Genomic DNA, 26,268 nt, shown 5'->3' with positions numbered 1-26,268 from the left:
AAGCGGCGCGCGCCAAGGGCGGTTGGGCGCTCTCACGGCTTCAGGGGTGGGCGGACAGGAGAGGTGGGGAAAGGACGGCGTTTCCTGTGTCCCTGAGTTCACACACAGCCTCCCAACGTGCGTGAATCTCTGAAAGGCAACAGAGAAACCTTCAACGCCCCTCGCCCTCTAGGGCGCCTCCTGAGAGCGCCCCTCTTCCCGGCACACCCCCCCCCCCGCGCCCCGCGGTGGTACCGCCGGCAGGGGGCGCGCACGTGACGAGCGCGCGGCCGTTGGCGGCGCGCGCCGCGGGGGCGGGGAGAGGGCGCGCGGCGCCGCCGTTGCGGCCGTTGCGCGGCGGTTGGTGGTAGGCGCGTGGCGGCCCAGCGCAGCTACCATGGACAGGACCGCGGTGGCGAAGATGGGGGCCGTGGCGAGCGCCAGTGTGTGCGCGCTGGTGGGCGGCGTGGTGCTCGCCCAGTACATCTTCACCATGAAGAAGAAGACGGGCAGGAAGACCAAGATCATCGAGATGGTACGTGGTGGTGGTGGCGGTGGTAGCGCGGGCTGAGCAAAGCAGCCCCCGCGGGCTAAACGCGGGTGTGCGAGGCCCCGCGTTGACAGGAGGAAGCGCTGCCTTGTGCACCTTGCTATAAAAGGAAGGTTGAGTGAGCCCTGTGTCTGCCACTCTGGTTAAACGTGTTGTTCAGAGGATGGTTTCAGTGCCTCCTGCTGAGGCTAAAAGGTCCTCGCTGTTGTCTTGCACGCTGAAACTCCGAATTTGAGTTTGGGGTTCGGACACCACTGTGCTAAGGAACTGAACCGAAATCAGCAATCAGGTCGCTTCATGACAGCCAATGAATATTCTGTAATATCCCCTTCAAATCTTTATGCAAAGCTCTTTTCCCCCCATTTTTTTTGTCAAAATGTACATTTTTACTAAGAATTGCTACAGTTGTGTATACAAAGAGGGAAGTGCCTATTGACTTGCCCATGCAATTCAACAATTGCCAGTGGAAGTTACACAGAGTAGTTTATGATAACGTGGAGTCAGAGAACACTTCCCCTGTGTGCTTTTATAAGAGTCATCCTACTTCCTACTGCAGAAGGGGTGTTTCAGCCCTACTGCCAGTCACCGGTCCCTTCATTCAGTAATTTGGGATTAATGTTCTTTTTATTGTCTCCTCTTATTGGCAACAGTTTGGGCAAACACAGAATCTTTGGATTGCCACTTCAGAGAGGTTATAGATGTTTTTGTAAAAATGCCTATGAACTATGTAGTAGTATTTTATAAAACTCATTTGAAAATCTACAGCAGTGTAATACTGGTTAACTAGAAATTATGCCTTTATGACTAATGCTTATAGTACATCTTACTTGAGAGAGTTATAAAAGCTTAACCATACAAACGCTCATAGTCAGCTATAATCATCTCACCAACTTGTACTCTCAGTAACCCAATAAAGCTGTAATTCAGAAAATGCCTAATAAGTGCTGAGAATATATCTGTAGTTAATTTCCTTCAATGATTTTTAAGTCATATCTTGCCTAGAGAAACTTAGCTTCAACATTTTGTTGTTGTTGTGGAGGTTTTGCTTTTAGTTGGAAAAAGAATTTTGTCATGTCAATGATAAATTAACCTTTTAAGCATGTTCAGGTAGTATGTTCAGAATTACTTTCTCTGATACAGATCTATAAACCTAGACAGATATTTCTGAAAATTCTACTTTTAGGATCAAAGCTTTTCTCAACTTTTCCAAGGGAAAAACAAAGCTTGTTCAAACCCTGTTAACTTGCTTATATTTAAATATTTTATCAAATACAACACATGAATACTGTTTGAAACACTAATTCTCTGAGAGGGCAATGGATTGATTAGAGTTGGCAGCTTTGTCAGCTCACAAACTTCAGTTCTTTTTTCTTTTTTTTTTTTCTTTTCTCCTAAGGCAGTATTTTCAGTGAACCTATGTAGTCAGGCCATGAAATTTCTTTTACTTCTGAAATGGAATAGTTATGTAAACTTCATACCTAGGATTTGAAAACGTTTTTAAAGTGTTTGTTTTAGCCAAACATGCCATGTTCTGTGGAGCTTCCTCAAACAGTTTTTTCTACCAAAGCAGATTTGTTTCAACATTTGTCATTTACACTACGCAGCGTATCCATTTTAATTTATGAGGAGGGAGCGCTTGCAGGAAGGTGCTGTTCTCCAATCTCTAATTTGGCTTTAAATTAATATAAAGTGGGAAAGCAAACTATACTACTTTGTTGAAATCTACTTTTTCCCATAAACAAACTGCTATGCCAGCCTGGTCTTCTACATTAGAAAATCTACTTTAAGATTTTTGGATTATTTATTCTAAGACCAGAAAAAAAAATCTCAGTGATTACAAAAATAGGGGGGTAAGCATGTTTTAATGTTGAATGATGAAATCAACAAATACATAAATATATCTGTCTTATTTCAGCAGGTGAGTATTTTTAATGACTATTTAGCCTTAAATTATTTAGATAATTTAAGGTTTATAGAGATCATGAAATTACTGCATCTCGTTTTAAAGGAAAGGTTTATATTTGGAATCAGATTAAGGAATTAATGTATTTGTTAACCACTTACAGTTTGCAAATACTGATTTTGCCTTATCACCTTGCACAGCCAAATTACTGTTTCTGTGCAGTTGTAAGAATATTCCTATGGTCAGGTGGACATAATAGTTATGAGTGAGGTTGTTAACTTTGATTTAAAGGGGAGGTTAATTAGGCTTGTCAAGTAACTTATTAGTTAAGTTTTGATAGCTACTGTAAAGAGATTAAAAGGTACAGTATTAGAATAGCACTCAACTTCTTGGATTTTCCAGGCCCCAGACAGTCTTGCAGTGGCGCTGTGGATCCCTACGAGCAATGCAGGTGACTGGCCATAGACAGAGACATTTCTTGGCTGGCACTGGAAACCCTTAGAAAGTCTGCAGAGATGGCGTGGCTGCAGAGAAAAGAGGAAAACGTTGCGTTGGCCTTATGAAAACGCTCATCTTTAAGTAATAGCCCATGCTGACTAAAACGTGGGGCAACAGAAAAAGGTTTCATGTCAGATATCAACAACAGAAAATGAAAACTCATGTTGTTAAATGTTTCTGATAATTTTTCTTGTAAATATGTTGAGGAGAGGTGGAAATGCATAAAGTTTGTTCACATCAGCGCGGCAAAGCCATCCTGTCCCGCGCGGGATAGGGATCTCCAGAGCCGGCTGCTGTAGGCGGCCGCTCCACGGCATGCTCCGTTCGCGCTGCTCGCGTGGGAATGTTTACACCCGTTGCTATAGCGACGGTGACGTCACGGGGCACGGGTCACTGAGGACCCCCTAGTGGAAAGGCCTGAAGGAGCGCGCGGAACGTGGCGCATGCGCAGCGCTCCTGGCGGCTCCCAAGGGCTCGGGCATGAAGGATTCCCAGGTAAATGCGGATTCTTCGAAAGGCCAGAAAGTGGAGGCAGTAGAAGCGGGAGAGGGAAGAGCATGGACTATGGACTCGCTTTAAATATCGCTGCAGGACGTGGTCACTTTCTGGATATTGCATTGATAATATTTAAAACATTGTGACCTTGGAAGCCAGCCACTAACGTAGTCCACGTGGGAGTAGTACTGTTCCAAAGGTGCCTTGGTATGAATCAAAGAACTGCAGCTGAACAGCCCATACATAACTGAGAGCCGTTATGTTATTAGGGACTAGACTATCTGAATAATTTTTAGAAGACTGTTAAGCTTTTAAGAGCCTATTAGAATTGATATAACTACAGGAGATTTCATATAGCTCTTTCTATAAAATGTGGTTTTGTTCAAACTGTACTTCTCAATAGGAAAAAAAAAACACTTTGACAGAGTGACAAGCATCAGCATTATAAGTACAAGCTCGTGTTGCCTGTAGGCCTTTCTGTGCAGTTAATTGTGATATATGGCAATCTAGAACATGGTCTGTAAAATAAACTTGCACAGAGTCATGATAAATAATTTAAATGTAATTCATATTGATTTTAGTTAGATATTACTTTTGTTTTTTTCCTTAATTCAGGTTTTAATTCAGTCGTAAATCTTAAAAAAAAAAAAAAAAAAAGCTCTCAAGATCTGAATTGCACTCTTCTAAAATCAGTTAAGAATCAAAAAAGTAATCTATTATGCAGACTTTACTCACAGTAGTATTTAACCTAATTTAGCTGATCCTCCAGTTTAACCATCTGTTTCAGAAGTTGGTTTTAATTATCAGAAATTGCCACTTTTTAAATGAATTTTGAAGCATACATTCTTGCAATGAATGAGTTTGGGAAGGTCAGTTAAGTCTTTAGTACTGATTCAGTTTCCGTGAGAAGTGATTCATCTTGCTCATAACTGTTAATGAGTTGTGATGATCAACTGCACCTGAAAAGTTGAACCCTAATCAGTAAATAGTCATAAGCCAATGTCAGGATACAATGTATGATGTAGGTAGAGGCTCAGAACGGTATTAAGGAATTGCTATTTTTGTATATCTTTTCTGGGAAGACTTCCTCTGAAACAAAGAGCAGAGCAATCTTTTTGTGAGTCATTCTGCTCTGAAGCATTTTTACCTTTTCATAAATGCTTTGTATGTGCTAAGACATGTTAGCACGTCATTTACTCCTATTTGTGGTACCTTGTAATTGTTGTTTGAGCTGTAATGGCATCTGTCCCATTAAACTTTGTACAGATTAAAGCCAATAACAAAAAACTGCAAATATTAAGCATGTTACTTATAACTGTCAAAAAATATCAGTAATTTTTAAAAAATCTGAATATATGTATCAGAGCAGGTTTGTTCTTGTTACGAGTTTCAGATGCACAGCATTTTAACAATCAGTCTTAACAATAACTATGAAGCTTTATTAAAAGAAATAACTAAATAGATCAATGTAAGTGCAGAAGAGAAACAAGATATGGATCCATGCATTTATGGACAGGGGAATCCTGTGTGTAAATGCAATAGTGATTTTAAATGTACCTAGTTTGTCTCAGTCTAGAAAATATTTTAAAACAGCTTAACTTCTTGAATTCTGTACTTCAAGAACCTGGATTGGCTGCCTCTTGCATATTATTAGCACTTGAAATTATTACATACTATACAGTACATAATCTTTTTTTTTTTCTGATGCCTGCTCTTCTTCATGATAGTAGCCTTCAAACTATTAGCTTCAGTCCTCTTCCTTATACATAAATATATAGAAGCACATTTGGTACTATAGCTTGTAAAGAGTGGGTTTTTAAGAGACATTTAAGGAAACCTTGGCATGAAAGAGTCATGTGGTCAGATTTTTTTTCTGTAATCTAGCATCTTTGTCAGGTAATACTTGCTAAGTATTTGAATTTCAGCTGGTTTAGCTGCAGGAGACAGCACCGAACGGCAGGTGGCCCTAGTGTGGATTTCCTATCAGTTTGCATGTTACATCTCAGAGGATGAATATACAGCACTTTTAAAGCAGTTTGTCATTTAAGAAATGCTGTCCAACAGCAACTAGCTTTCTTCGGCCTCTGCTGGCTCCAGATCAGACCTGTATGTGACGAACTGAAGGTGCACGCAGCGGGCCTAGAGCAGCAGCTACGTCTCCAGTGCCTGTCACACCCACTGTGCTGAAACGTGGCTGATCCCATCACAGCCATTTGCAACTGAGAGGCAGAAATAGCTCCCAGCTGCTATACCTGGCCTCCTTTTATACCCAGCATGGGAAGAGATATGAGGCCAGGTAACACCAGGCAAGAGAGGCTGGTAAGTAAATACACTGTAGTAGGGAAAAAGTCTAACTTGTAGCCTTCTTCCAGCCAGGTTACTCCGCAGCAGTTATCTGCCGTGACTGTTTCTTCCTGAGGCAGAGCTCTTTCTACAGCAGTTGTTTTGACCAGTTTGCCAGACAGCAGCTGCTCTGTCTCTTATCCAGATCAGTCACCAGTGATCAGCTGCTGCAAAACATCAGTGAACTGATGATGTGATTTCTGGACAGTTCCCTAGTCCCATGTCAATCAGGCAGTGGTTTGACTAACACTGCCAATAAGCTGAAACCTGCAGCTATTCTGTTGGTCACCTCTGTTCCTTTAACTGTACTTTAAAAGTTCTCTGGATTTTTCTAATTTAGCTAAACATTTTAAATTTACTGACTATTGCTTGAATGTTTAAAAAAAAATGAGGCTTTTTTTAGTACAAATGGGTATAGACTTAAGGTTTCAGAACACATCAACCATGCAACCCACAAGTTTAAATAGTAAAAGTAACTATATTCTTATTTTTACGTGGTGTCACTAAAGGCATAATTGTACCAGCTTTCTCACAGACAATAAATGCAAAAAGAATTTTGTAAATAATTATTATTTAAACTTACGTAAAGTATCTGCAGTAATAGAAGGAAATGTGGCTTCTCCTTTCATGTATGTCAACCTTTAAAAAAAGAATTAATGCACCTAGTTGTTTTAATTTTCATGATTTCTTTTTAAAAAGAGATGTGGATACTCGTGGATACTAAAGATTCCTGAAGTGTCTGAATATAGAATTTCAGATTTCTTGAGTTGATTTTTGTAATTAAGAAAGAGTCTTGTTTTACTTAATTGTTCTTACTTGTTTTCCCACTCATAAACTTTAGCCTACTTCCCACCCCTTTTATCAAAATAGTTTGCAGGCTTTGCAAATTGGATCATTGAAATACTGCAAAATTATTGGAGCTTTTGTTTTTGCATAGAATTTGTGATATTATGCCTTGATTTCAGACAGAATGAGTTCTACTGAATCACACAGAATCACAGAATGGTTGAGGTTGGAAGGCACCTCTGGACCATCTAGTCCAACCCCCCTGTTCAAGCAGGGTCTCCTAGAGCACATTGCAAGGATCACATCCAGGCAGGACTCCACAGTCTCTCTGGACAACCTCTTCCAGTGCTGTCACCCTCACACTAAAGATGCTTTTGCTAATATTCAGGTGGAACTTCCTGTTTTTTATTTGTACCCCTTGCTTCTTGTCCTGTCGCTGGACCAGTCCTTAAGGTAGTTGCATACATGGATAAGATCCCGTCTCCATCTTTTCCTTGCTGAACAGGCCCTTCTCTCTCAGCCTTTCTTTGTAAGAGAAAGCAGCTGTCCCTCTTCGGTGTTACCATATTCGTTATCAGTCAGTTTTTCAGTGCATTTGGTTATTTTTATCTAGATTGCATCTTCCCTTGCAACGAATAACTGCCATACAGTGATTTTGAATGTGCTCTGTATCGCTTTCAAAGAGCCAATACACAGAGAAACAAGAAATAAGTAACATTCAATTGTATCAATAAATGGATCCAGCATCCAGAAACAGGCATCAAAAAATGGGACATAGAGAGAAAACAACCCATCACACCACAAACCATCCTGCTACCTCTTACCTTTACAGTGAGCGATAGATAGATGGATTTCATCTTTACAGTTACTGGATAATTTTTAAAGGAATGCCTGTACTAGAAGACATCCCAACAGTAGAGAAATTAATGTGATTGTCTTCATATGTAACTTTAATTGCAAAATTATTAGTACTACATTCTTTCAGCAGAGTTTAGTGTCTGGTTATTCATTGTGGATTAAACTTTGTCCTGGGGACTTTGTTTTCAAACTAGATCCTGCAACCCATCATTTAAGGGTCAGAGTTTATTTGATGTAGATACAACATTCTTGGGCTTAGTGAATCTAAGCAGGTTTTTTTTTTCCTCTTGCAAGCAGATAAGAGAAATAGAGAATCAGCAGCAACTGCCTCAGTCCAGGCCTTGGGTTTAATGCAAATTCCATTCTAGATAGTGTTACATGGGAAGCTTCTTCTAGGAAAACAAGCACTTACTGTAAGTTCTTTCAATGTACAGATACACATATACAAGATATTTTGTTTTAAAAAAATGTATAAATGCAAACTTACAGTTTGCAGAAGATTCCAAGTGTAGCTGATAAATTATGTTCCTGTGCAGGCTGAAATTTTGCACATAAATAGGGATATAAAGATACTACATTATCTACACTATGTTGATACTTAAAGCTGTCTATTTTTTCACTAGGTATTTTGTAGAGGGGTTAGTTGTACCAACAATCTCATCAGTAAACTTTCCTCCAGTGAGCACTAGAATGTGTGTAATAGGAGAGGGAATTTTCTATATTTCTATATAATATTTCTATATCTGTCAGAAAGAAAACTGGTAAAAAAAAAAAAAAAAAAAAAAGGAGAGAGAGAGAGAGCGAGGAGGAGGGAAAGAAAAGTAAATAAATGACTATCTTGAGTCATGAATGATTCTCCATGTCATGTGTTACAAAACAGAAGGGTTGACTTACCCTTCATGAACATGATTTCACTTGATGCCATTGCCATGTATGCAGCAGTTGGCCTATAGCACATGCATAGGGAAAGCAGAAGGATGGGACAAGCAGTCATGATTCTTGCTCACACTGCTTTTCCATACATTTGTAGGTGTTCTGTTTTTGTTTCGTTTTGTTGGCATGCACTTCCTGTTAATTTGAGATGATGACTCCTCACTCTTAAACTGGAAGAGATGGTGAGCAGCCTTTCCCTATTAATCTCTCCCATGCCATCCATCTCTTTTCCTGGCTGAAGGATGAGTATATTGATTTGTTCACTGTATTGAAGCTTTTCATATCACAGCTCCTTCCTACTGCCTTTCTCAGTACCATTGGCTGTCTTAGCTCTCTGAGGTAGGCATGCCAGAATTGTATTTGGTATTTAAGTTGCAAGAGTATAATGGATTTATACAGAGAGATATCTAGAAATCATTCATAAGTCAATAGTGCAGTATTATTACGAAGACCAAGAAAATCTTCTGTCCTGGGTTGAGAGAATGTTGAAGCACAGAGATTAGTTGATTCCTCTAAGATATAGTCAGAGCCAAAGATACCAGCCCTGAGCTATATTCATTCACTTGCAAAGTTTTCAGAACTGGTTCTAAAGGGTTTGTACACTCTGTCAGAATCTGCCTCGGGTAATACTTGGGAGGGGGAGATCACATGAAATATTGAAAATGAAAACTAGTTACTGCTACTTGCTAAGAGACTTCTACAGAGGATTTGAAATACCACATGAAGTATCAAAACTCTGCTGTCGCAGTTGTTGTGATTTGTTCTGAGCTTTATCACATATAATATGTAATTATAATTTATAGGGGTATAACCACAGTTCTGTGTTAAAGAAAAATATTTTTTGTCTGTTATCTAGACTTCAAGAGAGCAATTAAAGAATGTATTTGAGCTGTTTTCATTCTTATTTTATTGGGAGATGCTAAATACATGTTGATTTATTAGCAGTAGGGATCTCTGCTATTGAAGTGTTCTTTGGAAGCACAAGAGGAAGGTGCTAAGGGACCCATATCCTGCAGAGTGCTTTATCCTTTCATCCCAACACCACCTTCCTTCTGAATTGCGACAGGCATGGTCTCCTACAGGTTTCAAATTGATGCTTAATCTCTTATTTGTTTTAGATTTCTAGAATTGCAGAATCAGATAAGAAACTTATTTTAAACTCCTTATTGACTTCCTTAGAGTAACCACCTTGAGAAATCATTGAAACAAAATAATTTATTTCACTTCTATGATCTTAATGTAAGTTAAGTATTGGTCCTGTTGACAGCTGAAAACCTAATGAAACTGATGAGATAGTTAGGTTTAAAAAAATGCATGATTATCTTCCTGAATTAAAATCTATCCTTACGTAACCTAATTTTATTGAATTACAGTGGCTCTACTGAGATATAAACTAACTTATAAAACTAAATTATAAGTTTTTAAGTTTAGTTTTGTTGTTGTTTATGCATTTGAATGCATGTTTGAGGGCAGTAGTTTTCTTTATACTGAAAGGGAAAACTATAGATAGTCACTCATTTTGTATGATAAAAAGTGATCTCCAATCAGATCTAAAAAATCTATATTGAACGGGGTTGCTAAATATATCTTTTGATACAGTATTTACCCCCTAGCATCCATTTTATGCCTGAATTTATAGTTTGCCTGAATTTACTAAACTAAATGATAGTTTAGTAGCCAAAACACATTCTCTGGTAAAATTATACTGATGAATCTTAAAGCTTGTTACGTTAACATTTTGCTGGCCTTTTCCTTCCTACCATTTGCCTTCTTTGGATTTATTAATGTTCAAATCTTTATTCTTCTGAAGGCAGCATTTGGTATATTCTTTGGGAGTCCAGAATAAATTTCCTTTCTAAGCATTATTTTATAGCAAGTGCTAGTTTTTGTTTGTTTGTTTTACACTAAACCCTTACAGAAAACTTTCAAAATTCCTGCAAAACACTCCTATAAAACTTTATTTATCCTCCTTTTTTTAGCATGATGCTTATGTTATTCTCTTTGTAATTGTTCTTTAAGAACATAGAAAGATATTGCTGGAATCAAATCAGTACTCTGCTCATCAGCTACATTCACTAAAACACAAATAAAGATCATATTTAGATGAGATTCTTTTACCTTGGTTCCTTTCTTCTGCTTCTGCTGGAGTGCTCAGGTTCAGTCAGCATTCTTTGTCTTGTGGAAACTACCTCAAATAGTTTATTTTGAAAAGTATACACTAAATAACTTACTACAGAAAAAAATAGGAAAAAAAATCTTAGTGTTCAAGAGCAATCCTTGCACTAAAAAAGCAAGCCCAGGTAACGCTACTAAATGCATGTGGATATATTCGAAGTTCTTCATCTGCAATAGGCTTAGTAGACAAGACTTGGAAGGTATTAACCTCATGAAAGTTTAGCTCATGTTTGCATGAGCAATACAGGATTCAGTCATCTCTGATTTTTATAGGAAATGTTCTCATTTTTATGAATGGAAATTACTCTTAAATATGACAGCTTTCTTGATCTTTAAAATCTGGTGGCAGTTTAGTTCCAGTATTTATCTTTCTTATTAAAAAACAGCTCACCTGACTTGCTTATATAACTCATCTGTGCTGTGGTCTTTTTTTTCTTTCCTCAAAGAAGTAGGTGAAACTTAGAGGAAAGATGCATAAGGACCAGTGGTAGAACCATTATTTTTCCTTTGCTTTAAACTAAGAACTTTCAGTATTTCATGCTCTTTGAGAGCATCCTGAATCTCTTTAAAAAACACACTAACCTAACACACCACAAGATAAGGTGGAACCTTTTTCCTAGTTTTACAAGGCAGACAAATCATCTGATGTCTTAAAGCGAGTTCTTTGCTGCTTAGAATATTCTGCACAGGAGATGTGTATTTGTCCCTTGGCCAAAGAGAGAGGGTTAAAATAGAAGTTATCTCCTGAAATAACTGTCCTGCTTTAGTCTGTGGTGCTTAAAATATTTTTAACTGACCTTCAATATTGTAAGAGTAGAAATTATTCAGGGGTCATGCTGAACTTGATCTGTTTTTTAAAAACAAAAAGTGATTTTAATTTGCCTCAAAACAGAAGATAAACAGTGTGAAACAAATCTTGATCTGACTCAAATCAGCAGAACAACCTGGTCAGCAGTAGCTGTTATTCTCTGTTGGTCACTTAAGGAAAGCACTTAAGGTAAAGGTTTCATTGAAGTTCAAAGACAGCCCTTTATTTTTTAGGGGAGAAGTTTCACGTACTGCATTTTCATAAAGTGAAATTGCATTGTTATTAGGGACACAGTGTTTTTTTCCAAAGAAATAGATGTTGCATGTCTTAATGTTTGTCCATACTGTAAGCATTATGTAAAAACATAAAGTTTTACATATTTTTTTTTACGTATTTTCTAGTTCTTTCAGTAACACTATATTAGTACCTTTAAAATTATAGTTAGGTCAGTATATAAAAGTTGTTCTGTAAAGGTTAGAGTTAATTTCTATAACCTTTTCTTTCAATTAAATCATAAATGAACATAAAAGCAAGACTGAAATACAGGATTTTTTTCAACTTCTCCAAAGAGCAAGGTGATTTCCTTTAAATTGTTGATGATGATTGTTAGAATGACTTGTTTTTCTTACTGACTGACGTCTGAGAAGCACCAGAATATCAACAGCTCAGCTGCACACCCACGAGCCCCAGTCTCCTGCAGTCTCACAAAAGCCATTTGTGTCCATAGCTCTGTCCTCTTTGAAGCTGCTTAACAGCTGCTTTATATAGAGAATGCATAAAGTGACGCCAATGCCAGACTTCCATTATTGAGCTGGAATGGCATACTTTTCTTCAGTGTTCATAAGAGTATCTTAAAATAGAAAACCTGTTCTGCTATAACATGCAGCATTTGTTGTGTATGTAGTTCATATTTATTCAAGATAAGGTGTTACAGTGTAGCTTCCTCATATGCTATTATGAAGGTAGATAGTATAAACTGAAAGTATGGTAAGTTCATTTGCAAGTGAATAATATAAGAGGTAGTGTTACATGTATGTTAACTGTTGTAACAGTGTACTTGATCAAATAGTGCTGTAACAGGTAGATGTAATAAGAAAATGAATAATCCTGCCAAATACCAGCACCAAGTGAGTCTTTGCAGGGTTGTGTTACATTTGTAATATATTTTTGAACAGTTTTGCTGCCCAAGAATGCAGTAGACCTTAACTACTATGTTTTGGAAGTCTTGTTCAATTTTTAGTAGAGGAAAAGTTGCATGTTCTCAGCTGAAGTATTCATTAGTCATTTTATTGGGTCAAAACACACAGCATAACTGAAAATGAAAGTAGTTTGTGATGGTCACAGTTTGAGGAATCCAGACAGAATGTCTATCAGCCTATGGTTGGTGTATGGACATGAAACGTATATGGATCTACTGTACCATTCACAAAAGAGTCTATCAATCTTTTTGAAATACAGAAAAAATTGTACATCCTCTATAAAAGCAAATCTGCCTAACTAATGAATTTCCAGTATCACAGTAGGAGTTTCTGCAGTGGGGATTTTCTCTGTGCCACAATATTAACCTTCCCTTGCTCTATTTCTAGCAGTTGCTCCAAGCGCAACCGTGGCCACCTACGAGCTGTCTTGATGTCTGTGGTTGCTTCCAACAGCCTGAGATAGTTCCTGCTTAACCTTAAGTCACTATGGGGTGGTACAGGGAAGCTGACAGTGGTGCTGTAGCACTAGAGTTCTTAACAAGCAGCAGCCAGATGTGATACTTGCAAGCATCTACACAGCTGTAAATATGCGTAAGACTAGAAATTACCTTCTTCGTCCCATTCCAATTAAAAAAATAATAATAGTAACAGTTCCCTTTAAATGCATCTTTTGTCTCACGGAGATGCAATCCCTGCTCTGGCAGAATACCAAATGACAAACCCGCGAGGCATGTTGAGGATTTTGTTTCCCAAAAATCCAGACAAACAAGCTGCCTCGATTTCCTGTTCCAGCATTGCATAGATAATTAAAGTCAAAGCAAGGATTGATTAAGTAATTAATTTGCTGCTTCTAGACAAATAAATCTTTCTCCCTTCTAAATGATAATGCAGCCAGTGGCAAAGACCTATGAGAAGTTTGTCGTGCTCTGCAACAGGAAATCCTAAAATCCTTTGAAAGATTTTGTAAGGAAACGGGCAAAAAGTACGAAAGTTTTTGCTGTGAAAACCAAGGGCCTCCCAGCGCCGGGGTGGCCGCGCTCTGCCTGCTGCCCCGTGCGGGGCGAGCGCGCGGGCCAGCTCGCAGGGAAGCTGTTGGCGCAGCCCCGGCTGCTGCGCGGAGCAGAGGGCCGCGCTGGGCCAGCGCGCGTCACGGCACCCGGCGCTTCTGCGCGGGGATTAGTCAGGCCGTGGTTGGAAACGCCCTCTACTTCACCTTGTGCTGCTATATTAGTGTTTCCCAAGCAAGAGGAATTTTCTTTTGCTCCTGCAGCTGCTCCTGCAAAGCCCTCCGGTAAGTGCGCGCGGCTCCCAGCAACAGCACTGCCTGGCTTCTGCTTGCATTTTTAAACCAGGGTTGTTACTAGCTAAGTTGTTGTTTACTTTTTTTATCCTGACAAATTACGTTTTAAAGTATAAGTTCAATAGCATAGAATTATTAACAGCATTAAAAGAATAAATACATTTACCATTTTTTATTGAATAATTTAATTAAACTTACATTTTCATCTACTTTTAAGTACATATCAGAGTAGCCTTAAATGTACGTACTTCCAGAGTGCTGTAGCTGTGTACCGTACATGTCTGCTTTCATTTCTATACAGCAGGAATAGCAGAGATCAAGTAATACAGCAGACCAGTTCTTAAAAGGATTTGGTTGGTTTTTGTTGGCAGCCTGTATGCAAGCCCTGCGTCTCTGGACTCTGCTTGCCACCTGTGCTGTTGCAGTAGGACAAAATCAAGGACAGAAGATTCAGGAGTGCCCTAAGCTCAACGCACAGGTACTCTCCTTTAGTGGCACCAGGGGAAATGCTGTTGTAATGCTTTCTGTCTACCCTGTCTCTCCAGATTTATTTTTTCCTCTCAAACATCAGGATCCTGCACATTTTAATTATATACATTTTTATGGTAAAATTGAAATTTTAAAAAATGGAAAATAATAGTATGCATCCCAGTGCTTACTGCTGTATTATTTATTTAGGAGTGCTATAGGCTTAGGTAGTGCAAGGCCTTCCATTTCTTTCACATAGCCAGTGCTGGATCTCTAGTTTTGTGGGTTATTATCAAGGAAATGTGATTATTTTCAATGCTCTGTCCGTCCATTTCCATAATAATAATAATAGCCTATGATGAGAAATAGTCTGAAGATTACTTATCTTAAAAATAAAACTACTTAAAAGTAATTTGCTAAGTAGTTGCTTATCATATTTGAGTTTATAGTACATGAAGAGGAATTGCAATATGGTCTTGCTTTTGGTAACCCAAAGGAAAGGTGCCTGCCCAGGGCTCAGGTTGTGCCAGCAGCGCGTGACCCACAGCACAGTCCTGCTGGCTGGCCGCGCGCAACGGAGTGACTGATGCGGCTGGAGCTTTAGGTGTCCTTGCCCAAAAGAGAAGTCTACTAACAGCTGGGGCTGCTGAGAGAAACCTCTCTTGCATTTAGGGAGCAAAAGTCAAATTTCTGTGTGAATTAAAGCCAAGACGCTTAAAGCTTTACATGAGCTTTACATGTATGTAGCTGGAAGAAGAAATAAACAAACACATTCCCATCTGGCTAGTTTTCTTATGACCTCACTGTGGTGTTTTGCAACTCATACCCTGCAAATAGCATAAATTACATTATTCTTGCAGGCTTTTTGAAAGTTTTCTAATAAGCTTTGTTTTGTAGACTAAACAGATCAAAACAATGTTCTGCAATACCATCAAAATAAGTAGGGAATAGCAAAGAAAATATAAGTTAAGCAACATGCCCCTTTTTACAATTTCATCAAACTGTTGCTTTCTGCCACCAGAAAAGCTGACATCCAATTTTCTTTAGCTTGCCACAGCATTAGATTTCACAGCTATCACTGATGCCATGTCCTGCCTTTTTTGGTACAGTTTATAAGGGAGTATATATGATAGCTAGTCTCAGGCCTTGGAATCGAGCATTTGCTGCTCCCAAAATAAATATAGTTTCTTCCTGGCTTTTACCATTTTACGTGGAAGCTATCGCCATAAAGGGGGAAATAAAATTTACCTGTAATAGATTCCTATCCGTTTTATCATTTTGATTTATATTTTACTTGCTCAACAAATAACATTAATAGCTCCCTGTCCTTGTTTATGCCACTCTCATGTGTCCTCTACGTCAAAAGTTGTTAGTAGGTTTGGAACCAAGGCTAGTCTAAGGCAGGCTTACCAACAAAGTTTAAAAAAGAAATCAAGTGATAATTGAAATTCTCAGACTGTCAGTATTCACGCCATTAAAATACAGTATCATGGCTATTTTTTTTACATTATTTTATCACTTGTATGACCTCTTATTATTTTTATATCTTTATTATAGTTGCAAGTATGAGGACAATATTCCTTTTATTAGTAAGAATTTAGACATGAGATACTAATGCCTAACAAGCATTCTCTCAATCAGTGAGAACTATAGAGAAGTTCCATTAAAACTTTAGCAGTTGGTGATGCAGGGTGCAGTGCTTTTAAAGAGGCATCCATCTTAGATTAGTCTTTGTATAATAATGAAACCATATATGCCAAGCAGTGTAGGTTTACAAGGTTGTCAGTGCAAAAATACTTTGCCCATTTTTTTTGTTCTAAAGGCTTAGGAAATGCTATTGCATCAGGTTTAGTGGTAAGATGCCACATCACATGCATTGCTTCTGTTTTTGTCTTTTTAGAACCACTGGTAGTTTCCCCCATCTTTCCCTTAAACTCATTATTGATGCCAGGGCTTTGGCTCTTAGGGTGTTTTTCCTTGTTTTGTCTCTCCCCGCACAAGCTGCTTACATGCAGCACCCAAATAAAATATAAAAGCAGCCTTGTTCACACTCTTGCAATCCAGTTGTACATAGGAAACTATTTTAAACCTGAAGTTCAAAATGGTCTTTACATTAAGCAGTTTTCCTGTTTATTTAACCCAGTTCCATAGTTGCATGTCTCATGTACTTGTTGTTTTCAGAACTATCCTTGCTGTAAATGACACATTCTGTGGTTTGTAGGACTGGGGGATTTCCAAACCTGCGTGAACCCAGTACAGTTCATTCATCAAGGTATGATTATAACATTGTGCACTTGGGAAGAATTTCCTGTATCTTCAGTCCAGTCATCTCCTATCACAAACCACCCTATCTTTTTATCCCTTCCATAACTCAAGCAAGTACAACCTGAAAAATATTTTCTTTCACTTTTGCCCTTCTTGCTTCTCTTTAAAAGTTGGTTAAAATCCTTAGACACTAAAAACTTGAATGTGCTGTGGTCAGTGTGTGTCAACCACAAATGACCCTTGGCAGTGGTAATCTTTTAACATTTATTTCAAAATATACCTATCTCAGCAACCTATTTCACTAACATACATGTATAAAGCTCTTCTCAGACCTTTATATAATGACAGAATAAATAAGGTCGCTTAAGTGTTTACTTAATGTACTTTCGGGTGTCACAGGTAAGCACAAATTCCTTTTCCTGTGCTCACATAACCTTAGTCCTGTGTGTAGAAACTCCTTGCTCCTAAAAGTTTCTTATCCTTGCTAGGTGCTGTAGAGTGTTTTGTTTTGTTTTTTACTGGTTATTTCTCCAGTTGCATTCTTCCCACTTGGCTACTCTATCAGGAATTTAGGGGCTTTTGTACATACAGATTTGACGCTTAGAGCCTTCCTGAAGAATTAATAAAAACACAGATCTTATCAGATTAATTACATTTTTCTTATTAGCATTATTTCATTCTACCTTGTTCTTTCATCAGACTTACCAGTTCTTTTCATCTTTAATCTGCTTTTCTTTTTTTTTTTCCAACTGTGAACAATGGCAATTATGCAGCAAAAACAACAGTCTAGGCAGAAGTATAAAACTTTGGAGAAAATCTTGTCAGAAAAATGGTGATTGCTGGAGGTGACACTCAGTTTCATACACTCGTAATAATGATAAAGCCTAAATAAAATAATTACTGTATAATGTTCAGTTGTAAATATAGATACAAGGAAATAGAGATGGTGACGCTACCTGTTTTGACTAATCATATTTGCCTGAGGCCTTATCAGGTGCCTTATTCACGATGAAGACTCATTTTTGCTGCAGAAGACTTTTCCCCCCATATTAAAATACTCCCTCTTACCTCACTGTAATCTTCATGTGAAAATAAAACTGTATTCAGGATAAATTAACCAGCAGAACTGATCCTTAGGAGTACAGCATGTCAATTTACAATCTTAAAGAAGGAAGCTTTTATCATACTTGGTCTTAAGCAATGTCTTGTTTAACATCATCTACTGAAGTGTTTACTAAGGGTGTTCTTCCTCAAGTTCTTTCAAAACCTACAGGAGTCTGAAGCAACACAGCAGCAAACAGGTCACGTGTCCTCGTGCAGGGTCTCCCTCTCATCTCTCCATCCCCCCAGCGGCCATTCCGTTTAAATCACCTATATTATGAAGACTGGTGCCTGGTATCTAAGTAAACCAAATGCTGTTTGAGCTACTTCCTACAAAGGGACACATTTAGAATTCCCTTTGCTTAGTTTCTGCATTCTACCTCTAAGAAAATATAAACGGTTCCCCTCCTTATAGCCAAAGGAATTACAGTTGTCATTTTACAGTGAAAAAATTGCAAAAGAGAGTCAAGTGCTTTATCTTTCAATAAACAGTGCTGTGTACCCACCAAAGAACTGTTATCTGCCTATTGCAGTTTTGTCTAACAGCACTGTACAAAATGCAAGAGAAACACCATAAAACACTTTGGAAAGAGTTGCAGATTTTTGTTGCTTTCTTTCATGCAGCTAGATCACTTGATACTCTTGTTCTTCCGTATCTGTGAATAAATATAAGTGCTCTGCAGATGTAGTTCTCAGAAGAACTCCCAAAGAATTCCTCAATGAGCATTTTCATGAAGGTTTTGTTATGATCTTTAACTGTCCAAGAAATTCCAGATCTGGTACAAACCTTTGGAAGCCAGTCCAAGTACACATTTTCTGACTTTGCTATGCTAATAAGAGTAACAAGGAAGAGCAACAACACAAAAAGTAACTACATCAGTTTAGAAGGTACCACTTTTACAGAAAATGTCTCTCAGGTCAACAGAAAACAGAGGAAGAGAAATTCTTCTAAATTAAGTGATTCTCACAATGTCAGCAAATGAGAGAGCCAGTAAAGGGCAAGTACAAATAAAAGGAAAGAGGTGAAAAGGAAACAGAACGTAATCTGTTGAAGGAAAGAAAAATGATTTAGTGAATAACAAACCATTTGCTTATTTCAGTTCCCAGAGAAAAAAATCTAGAAGAACATATTTTCATACACTAAAAGTTAATATGGAGATGAGTAATTACCAGTGGTTCATCAAGAATAATTAATGTGACACAAACCCAGTTTCTTTCATTATCAAGTTGATAGTGCAAATTAGCGGTAAATAGTACGTCATGAAGCTTTTTGTCAAGATATTATGGGATAGCGGAAACTTTTTAGATGGGTGGAAAACTACCACTGGTTCATGATGAGGCTTTTAGAAGATCTCTTCTGTCTGTTCTCATTAGCATCTTTGACAACATCAGCCAGAAACTGACCATGGGTATATTGGAGAATTACAATTATTTGTTGTATTTGACAAATGGGAGCATTGGTCTGGAAGAGCAGATATATTCCAGTGAGACCAAATGCAGAATTTCATACTTCTCACAGCAATTTCTGCCCAACAGTAGTTTTAAGAAAAAAATTGCAAATTACCAGCTGAATTTGAATCAATATCACCATATTATTGATAACAAATAAAATGTCTTCAAATGTTTATGGAAAAATACTCTGTGAAAGACCCGGCCAAAGTTGGTCTTTAAGCTAGAGCCTTTCCAGTGCTGAGGAGTGCAGAAAGGTTGTGTCCAGTTCTGAATCCTGCGTTTCAAGAACAGTGTGAATCAGATGGGGTGGCCAGGATCACGTGAGGAATAATTGGAGGTTCAGGCAGCAGGTACAAGAGGACTGAAGCAACTGGGTAGTGGCAGTTCTTTAGAGGAGAGAAAAAGGAAGCATCCTCAGGAGCATATCTCCATGTACATTTTGGTCAAATAAGCTCCAGTCTCACTAAGAAAAGGTTGGGTTCAAGAAGGAAAAGGGGGGGAGGTTAGCAAATAAGCAAGCTTTTCTGGCCCAGAAATAAACACTGTGAAAATTGCTGCAAAAAGCAAGGAATGCCTTACTTTGTGTTGAAGGTGTTGGAGAATAGATTAGACAAGCATCTGTTCAGAGTGATGCTGCTATAGCCCTTTCTACCTGTGGGCAAAAAATGGACAAGAGAAGATACTTAGAGATATCTTCCCATTGCTTTTTCCCTGAGACGTGAGTGTCTTTTCCGTTAGGAACCCATCTATCTACAGGACTCCTTTGGAGAAACTAACACGGGCGGGTTACAGGGTATAAAGGAAGGCAATACTGCTATATTGGAAATTGCTCCCTTCAGATGCTCCCCTAAGTAATTCTGCAAGGTTGAAGAGAAACTTTTAGATCAAGTGAAAGTCAGCTTTTTTTTTTTCCCTAACGCAAACTTAGATGTTCAGAAAATACTCCTCACTGAAGAGAAATATTTAGTGTGGTAGCATATGTTACTTTGCAAGTTTGAGGCCAAGTAAGTAATTGGAAAATAGGTAATCAGAAAAATAGACTGACGGGGAGCAGTGCAACTTGTTGTCAACCAAGACGTGGTGCAGCATGCTCAGCTGCAAAAACAACAGGGCTCTAAAACTAGGCTGCCATCTTTGTCTGTGTTGAGACTTCAAGTGCTTAGTAATTGCGCACAGAACTAGTATGTTTAAATTGCACCATTTCCCAGTGACTTGTTTCAGCTACAAGGTGACTCTGGATGTCCCGTTTTTCTACATTTCCCTTATTTCCCGTGAGTATGATTACCTTTGAGTGCAAATTTACTAATTTGAGAAGGGAATGAAAACAAATATGAAAAGCAAACAAAACTCTGCGTGCTCCTGAGTTAGTATGTTCAGAGTTTCGATCTCGCTCTTGTCTTCCTGTCGTGATTTAAAAACCTGAACTTGTCTTGATGTCATGTGAAATTGTTTCTGTGTGCAGAATTCCAGTCTGCTGGACAGTAGGTGTTGCCTTGTAAGTTTTCTCTGCAAGTATATCTTCTTTTTTTTTTCTTCTTACTCCATAGATGCCAGAATTTCAGAAGAAGACTGTCCATATCAAGGACCCAGGAAGAGTAGAAGAGATTATCTGTGGCCTTATCAAAGGTGGAGCTGCCAAACTTCAGGTAAAAATAATAGGAGTAAGCAGATCAGAAAGAAAGCAGTTTTAAGAATGTATGTAGCAGAAGTGAGCCTTTCAGGAACATATATAGCAGCAGTCAGCCTTCAGGTGTCCTCCAAAATTTGTATCTGTCAACTCTGGTAGTAGCCCTTGCTGATTCAAGTGTAATTCAGACAGTCTGTAATTAAGGAAATGATGTAGATGTAAGATTTGTAATTTCAAGAATTATTTAGACCAAAAGAACTAAAAAAATCCCAAGAAAAAGTTACTCTGATGGTACATTCTCGCTTACGTTACTATAGTTCAGTAAACTAGGAAGAAGTCTGTGATTGAATTGCCTCTCAAGTGCAGCTGTTGATGATTATTCAGAATTTCTAGCCATTCTTTATTTTGTCCCTTCACGTTGTAAGACAGTTTTGCTTTTTCTTTTCTTAAATAGATTATTACAGATTTTGATATGACATTAAGTAGATTTTCCTTCAATGGAAAAAGATGTCCAACTTGCCATAGTGAGTACTTTATTTTAATATGAAATGTTTTGTTCAATCCTTTCAGTTTCTCCCAGATTTTAATTTTCTATCTCACTTATCCCCTGATATATTTGATATTAACTTGTTAGCTAAACTGTATAATGAAGATCTAGAGTGAGTGTCTGTATGTAATTTTATGTATATATATATTGAATCATCGTTAGTGTGAATTAAATTCAGAGAAGTGTATGTGGTTGACATATTTTTCTTAGAAGTCCATAATAGTCCTGACCCTAAGCATCAAATACAAACTCCTTGGAAGTCTTGACATTTTCCTTTGTTTTAAAATGCCACAAGATGAAAAGAACCAATTTTCTAATGGACTGGGAATACTAAAGCACATAGGATGCCTGATGATCATTTCAGAAACACATCTCAAGAAACAGAGTAATTAGCTTTTTACCTTTTGATTCAGAGATGAGGGGAAGCATCTTCATGCTCATGAAAAACACTCCCCCCCCAAAGAAGCAACATGGCTTTCAGTTGGTTTTTTGGTTAAGACAAGTTCTGAAGAAACAGAGTTGTTTATCATCAAACACTGCCTTCTGTGCCATTTACAATGTTGTAGAGAAAAGCAGAAAGAAACATGTCTTATTTAAGACTTTTTTCCCCCCCTACAGACATCATTGATAACTCCAAGCTCATCACAGAGGAATGTCGGAAAAAGGTAATCACAAAGCGTATCAGCTGTTGGTTCCTGCTATAGACAACTGCTTTTATTCCTGTCTCTCCTATGTGTTTACCTGCACAGCAGCGTAAGACAAGGATACTCTCAAATCCTTGCTGCTCTGAGAGCATCCTCACTGACTGCAAGGGGCTCAGACTTTCATCTGTCACTAACAGAACAGGAATGCTCGTGTTCTTCATAGTAACATATAATTTAACAGTATTCATTTATTCTTCTTTGCTATATTCACAAGTAAATTCTTTCTGTCTGCAAAAGGTATTTGGGATTCCTTATACCTAAGAAAAGGAACCAGACAGAAGAAAGTTATTTTGATTAGCTAGGTCAAACATTATAAAAATACATTCCACTTTGTTTTCTCCTTTCAGTTACTACAGCTGAAAGAAACGTACTATGCTATTGAAATTGATCCTGCTCTTACTATTGAGGAAAAATATCCGTTTATGGTGGAATGGTAAGAGGCATCTCCCGTCTTAAGAGTGTACCAATATTAGATTTAATACTAAGTCTCTAAAAGCACATGAATAGCTGTGATTAGCTTTTCCTAATGCTTTGACTGATTTAATCTCCAAGTGCTGTGTCACAACTGCTTTTGCTGTGCTGTTAACCTGGATGAGCAAGAATTAGATAGAATGCTTTTGGTGATGAGATTTAATGGTATTTCTTTAAGTCAAGCTTTCTATTTGTACTGTAGGTACAATAAATCCCACGCACTACTCGTTGAACAAGGCTTACAGAAGGATAAATTCGCAGAAATTGTGAGGGAATCGGATGTTATGCTCAAGTAAGTTTCTTTAGATTTGAACATGACTGGTTTGAAGTGTTTTTGCTTAAAAAAAAAAACACAAAATGGAACGTGACACTACTCTCAGAATGCAGCAAGTTCTTCATGTCTCTTTTATGGATTATCATCACAGCCTGTGATGATCACACTGGATAAACTGGAAATCTGAAAGTCCAGGGGTTTAGCTGCCTTAAAAGCTGTATTTTGAGGGCCATCTCTACAAACTTTGTTTCTGCAGATTTTCACCCTCTTAAAAATGCACTAGTGGCGCCCTTTTTTTAAAAAAAAAAAGAGGGGATGTAGAGTTCAACTTAAAAAAAAACATTCCTTGTGATAGTTTTATCTGAGATAAAATATAGTAACTTGAGGACTCTGCATTTTATTATGATATTAATTATTGTTCTTCCCCTACAGCCAAAGGCTACTTTAAAAGCCAGCAAAATCCTTGCTTTATTAAATGCCTCCCATTCATTTTAAAGTTCTCCAAATAATAATCTGTAAATTTCAAAATACTAAACCTGGTTGTAAAACTTAATCTGTGGAAGTGTTTATCATACTGGGTAAGTTCTTATCTTTCCATGAACAGCCATTCACAATCTGGCTTATTGAAAGCTTGAGTCCATTTGGGTCAAACCTTCCCTCACTTGGCTAAGGTTCCAACAAGGGCTTTATGGCAGAAGAAGAAAAAAAACACCTCTAAAATTCTACCCATCGATGCCTGTGTGACACAAGTGCACCTCATTTGCTGAGGTGGTACTTAGATACTGGAATACTGTATATTAGTTTTGATTTGGGAATTGAAAATTTAAAAAGTTTTTTAAAAAGAGCAATAACGATATTTTCAGGAATTAAAAACAAAAAGGGTACTTTGTTTTGTTGGAAGAACCTATAGGAAGTCAAATCTTTACAGTGGGAAGATTGAAAGGAGCGTCTGAAAGTATCTATCTGCTATTTTGAGAAGGGGAAAGTGTTTTATAATTTCAAGTCTTTAAAACACAACTGGATGTTAAAACCACATGTTTTTGTTAGGCCTGAAAAGGGGAGGCAAAGTAAATACAGAAAAAGGACAAAGGAAATTTGTTTCCTACTCCCAAGAGGATAAGTTAGTCTTCCAAAACCTCTTTTTTTTCCATTTTTCTATTTGAGATTTGACTTATATTTCCATCCTGTGTTGCAGAGAAGGATACGAGAACTTCTTTGATAAGCTCAATGAGCACAATATCCCTGTGTTCATCTTCTCTGCTGGGATTGGAGACATCCTCGAGGAAGTTATCCATCAGGCTGGGGTCTACCATTCTAATGTCAAAGTTGTTTCCAATTTCATGGATTTTGATGAAAATGTAAGTATGAAATACACTCTTTTCAAAAATAATAATGGTAGAAGGATTTAGTAGCTATTTAGATGTGCTACAGACAAACTCTAACGCCACAGACGTAGCCAGCTGGCCAGCCATTTGGAAGATCAGCCCTGCCTGGTCAGAAAGCAAGCAGAAGGGAACAGCTCAAAAGCAGAGTGCAACCAAAATGCCCTTGGTTTCCTTTAGCAGCAAGGGCCTGAGGAGCCAGCCCAGGACCGAGCTGTTCCTCCACACGAGGACAATCTGCCTCTGCTGGGGCCTGGCAGGGCTGCCACGGGCATCCGGCCACGTAACAGTAATTCACGTTGCTCCTGATTAAAGGATAAGTGGTTCAACATTGCTCCTGGAGCGGTGTCTTCTATTTCTTTCTAGTCTCTGTCCGTTTCTGTAATTCCAGAAATAACTGAAGTGTTTTTAATAGGGAATATTAAAAGGATTTAAAGGAGAATTGATTCATGTTTACAACAAACATGATGGTGCCTTGAAGAACACAGAGTACTTCAAGCAGCTGAAAGACAACAGTAACATCATCCTGCTGGGGGATTCCCAGGGGGACTTGAGCATGGCAGATGGAGTAGCAAACGTCGAACACATTCTTAAGATTGGCTATCTCAACGATAAAGTAAGTCACCTTGTAACCCTGTCAAATTTGAGTGAAATATTGTGAATTAGCAGTAGGTTCATTATAGAAAGCACCAAATATCAAACCAGGTACCAGCATGCAAGAGAGATCTCAAACATTTTTGAGATCTTAAACGTTTTGCATGCATTCCTTGCCTCTTGAGGTTTTTTTCTGACCTGTAAGTTATGAAAACACAAATGTAATTTGCCTTGCTTGTTGTACTGAAATTCTTCTGGGGGAGGAGGGAAAAGAAAAAAAAAAAAAAAAACATTTTGGGGGAGGAATTAAAATTCAGAGACTGAAGAAATTAATTATCTGAAATTCCTTTTTCTCTGTCCCCTCCCCCTTTCAATACCGGATCAGGAATTAAGCAAAACCGGGTCTGCTGTCTTGGCAGAGACAGAATTGAGTGTTTGGTAAATTACAGTGCATCCAGTTGCATTCAAGAGAAAACTCTTCTCCACTTTCTGCTTTTTCCTTTTTTATTTTTTTCTGTCTTCCTTTCAGGAACCCGAAAACATAGTTTCCCTTTCACTATCCTTATACGTGAAATCATGGAGTAAACTTTAGGTATTATTCCTTGGAATGTGCACAGAGTTCATGTTAAGCTTCCCTCCCCTCTGTCACCCTGTGGAATTCACTCACAGGAGTGATGGATACTCGCATGGCTCATTCCCTGATTTTGATGGGAAGATGGGGCAATATTTTATTGAAGAAAAATCTGTTAATATTGTAAATCTAAGTGAGTCTCTCTCTATCCTTTCTGCAATCAGGTAGAGGAGCTTTTGGAAAAATATATGGACTCTTATGATATTGTCTTGGTGAAAGATGAATCTTTGGAAGTGGCCAACTCCATCCTACAGAAAATCCTGTAAAGTGCAGTCTCGAGTCACTCCATTCCTTCCAGGAGGCAACTGGACAGAAGAGCACACTTGTGCCATCGTAGTTGTGTTTATTACTCATTTACAGAACTGTTTTATTTAATTTAAAAACTTTTACCATCATTTTGGGTATTTTGAAGTATACACGCTACCAGTTGTCAACTAGAAGCTCCTTTTACTGTCGTTACGCTGTTCTTTGTCTCACACTCCTATTGTAATAGCTAGATTTAAATTGGATTTATAGATGTGATAAACTCTGCTGCTGATGGAGCACTACGGTTCACTTTCATTTAAATCAAGCCTTCAGGGGCGCATTTTAGAAGATGTGGCCATTCTGCAAAACAGAAGGCAGAAACATTCTGTGGATAAGCAACGCACACAGGTTGGCCTTGCCTTCTTACATGACTGAGGAACCTTTTGGTGAAGGCACTTCTCTCTCAGCTGCACTTTGAAGGCTCTTATTAATATGCTACAAATGTTCACGAAACTTTTTCATGTTTTTCTTCAGTAAAAATGCTTTATTCACCTGATTCAGGCAGTGTTTGCTATCAGTAGATTTTCTGAGAAGTTTGATCATTACAAAATATTCTGTATCCCTACTGTGTGCTTATCCTTTGTGGAACCTGGGAGCGGGGAGGGTAGGAAGGAAAGTC

The 26,268-nt window shown here is 38.2% G+C and overlaps 1 protein-coding gene across 6 annotated transcripts; it reads left to right on the top strand.

The window, feature by feature from the left end:
- Window positions 1-331: 331 nt before the first annotated feature.
- Window positions 332-25,885, top strand: NT5C3A (5'-nucleotidase, cytosolic IIIA). Of its 6 annotated transcripts, none has more exons than XM_088521381.1 (10): window positions 332-488; window positions 14,199-14,305; window positions 20,661-20,759; window positions 21,195-21,264; window positions 21,906-21,952; window positions 22,339-22,424; window positions 22,665-22,754; window positions 23,932-24,094; window positions 24,534-24,734; window positions 25,508-25,885. In XM_088521381.1, the coding sequence occupies exons 1-10, from the start codon at window positions 377-379 to the stop codon at window positions 25,607-25,609; spliced, it is 1,077 nt and encodes a 358-aa protein (XP_088377507.1). In that variant the 5' UTR covers window positions 332-376; the 3' UTR covers window positions 25,610-25,885. The 6 variants fall into 6 exon arrangements, with proteins under 6 accessions (XP_088377507.1, XP_088377502.1, XP_088377504.1 ...); XM_088521378.1 differs by having other exon boundaries at window positions 382-514; XM_088521377.1 differs by lacking the exon at window positions 332-488 and adding an exon at window positions 13,693-13,818.
- The last annotated feature ends 383 nt before the right edge of the window (window positions 25,886-26,268 follow it).

Source organism: Tinamus guttatus, unplaced genomic scaffold (assembly GCF_059628265.1).
Source record: "Tinamus guttatus ecotype Peru unplaced genomic scaffold, ASM5962826v1 Tinamus_guttatus_pri_ptg000119l, whole genome shotgun sequence".
Taxonomy (NCBI): Eukaryota; Metazoa; Chordata; class Aves; order Tinamiformes; family Tinamidae; genus Tinamus; species Tinamus guttatus.
Note: the sequence above shows the minus strand (reverse complement) of the source record. Positions and strands in the feature narration are given on the sequence as shown.

What these genes read in the sequence shown, in the direction of transcription:
- NT5C3A (XM_088521381.1), top strand. Translation starts at nt 377, where the DNA reads ATGGACAGGACCGCGGTGGCGAAGATGGGGGCCGTGGCGAGCGCCAGT. An exon ending in CAGAGGAATGTCGGAAAAAG is followed by an intron (nt 21,953 to 22,338) that starts GTAATCACAAAG and finishes TTCTCCTTTCAG; the next exon opens with TTACTACAGCTGAAAGAAAC. An exon ending in GAATCGGATGTTATGCTCAA is followed by an intron (nt 22,755 to 23,931) that starts GTAAGTTTCTTT and finishes CCTGTGTTGCAG; the next exon opens with AGAAGGATACGAGAACTTCT.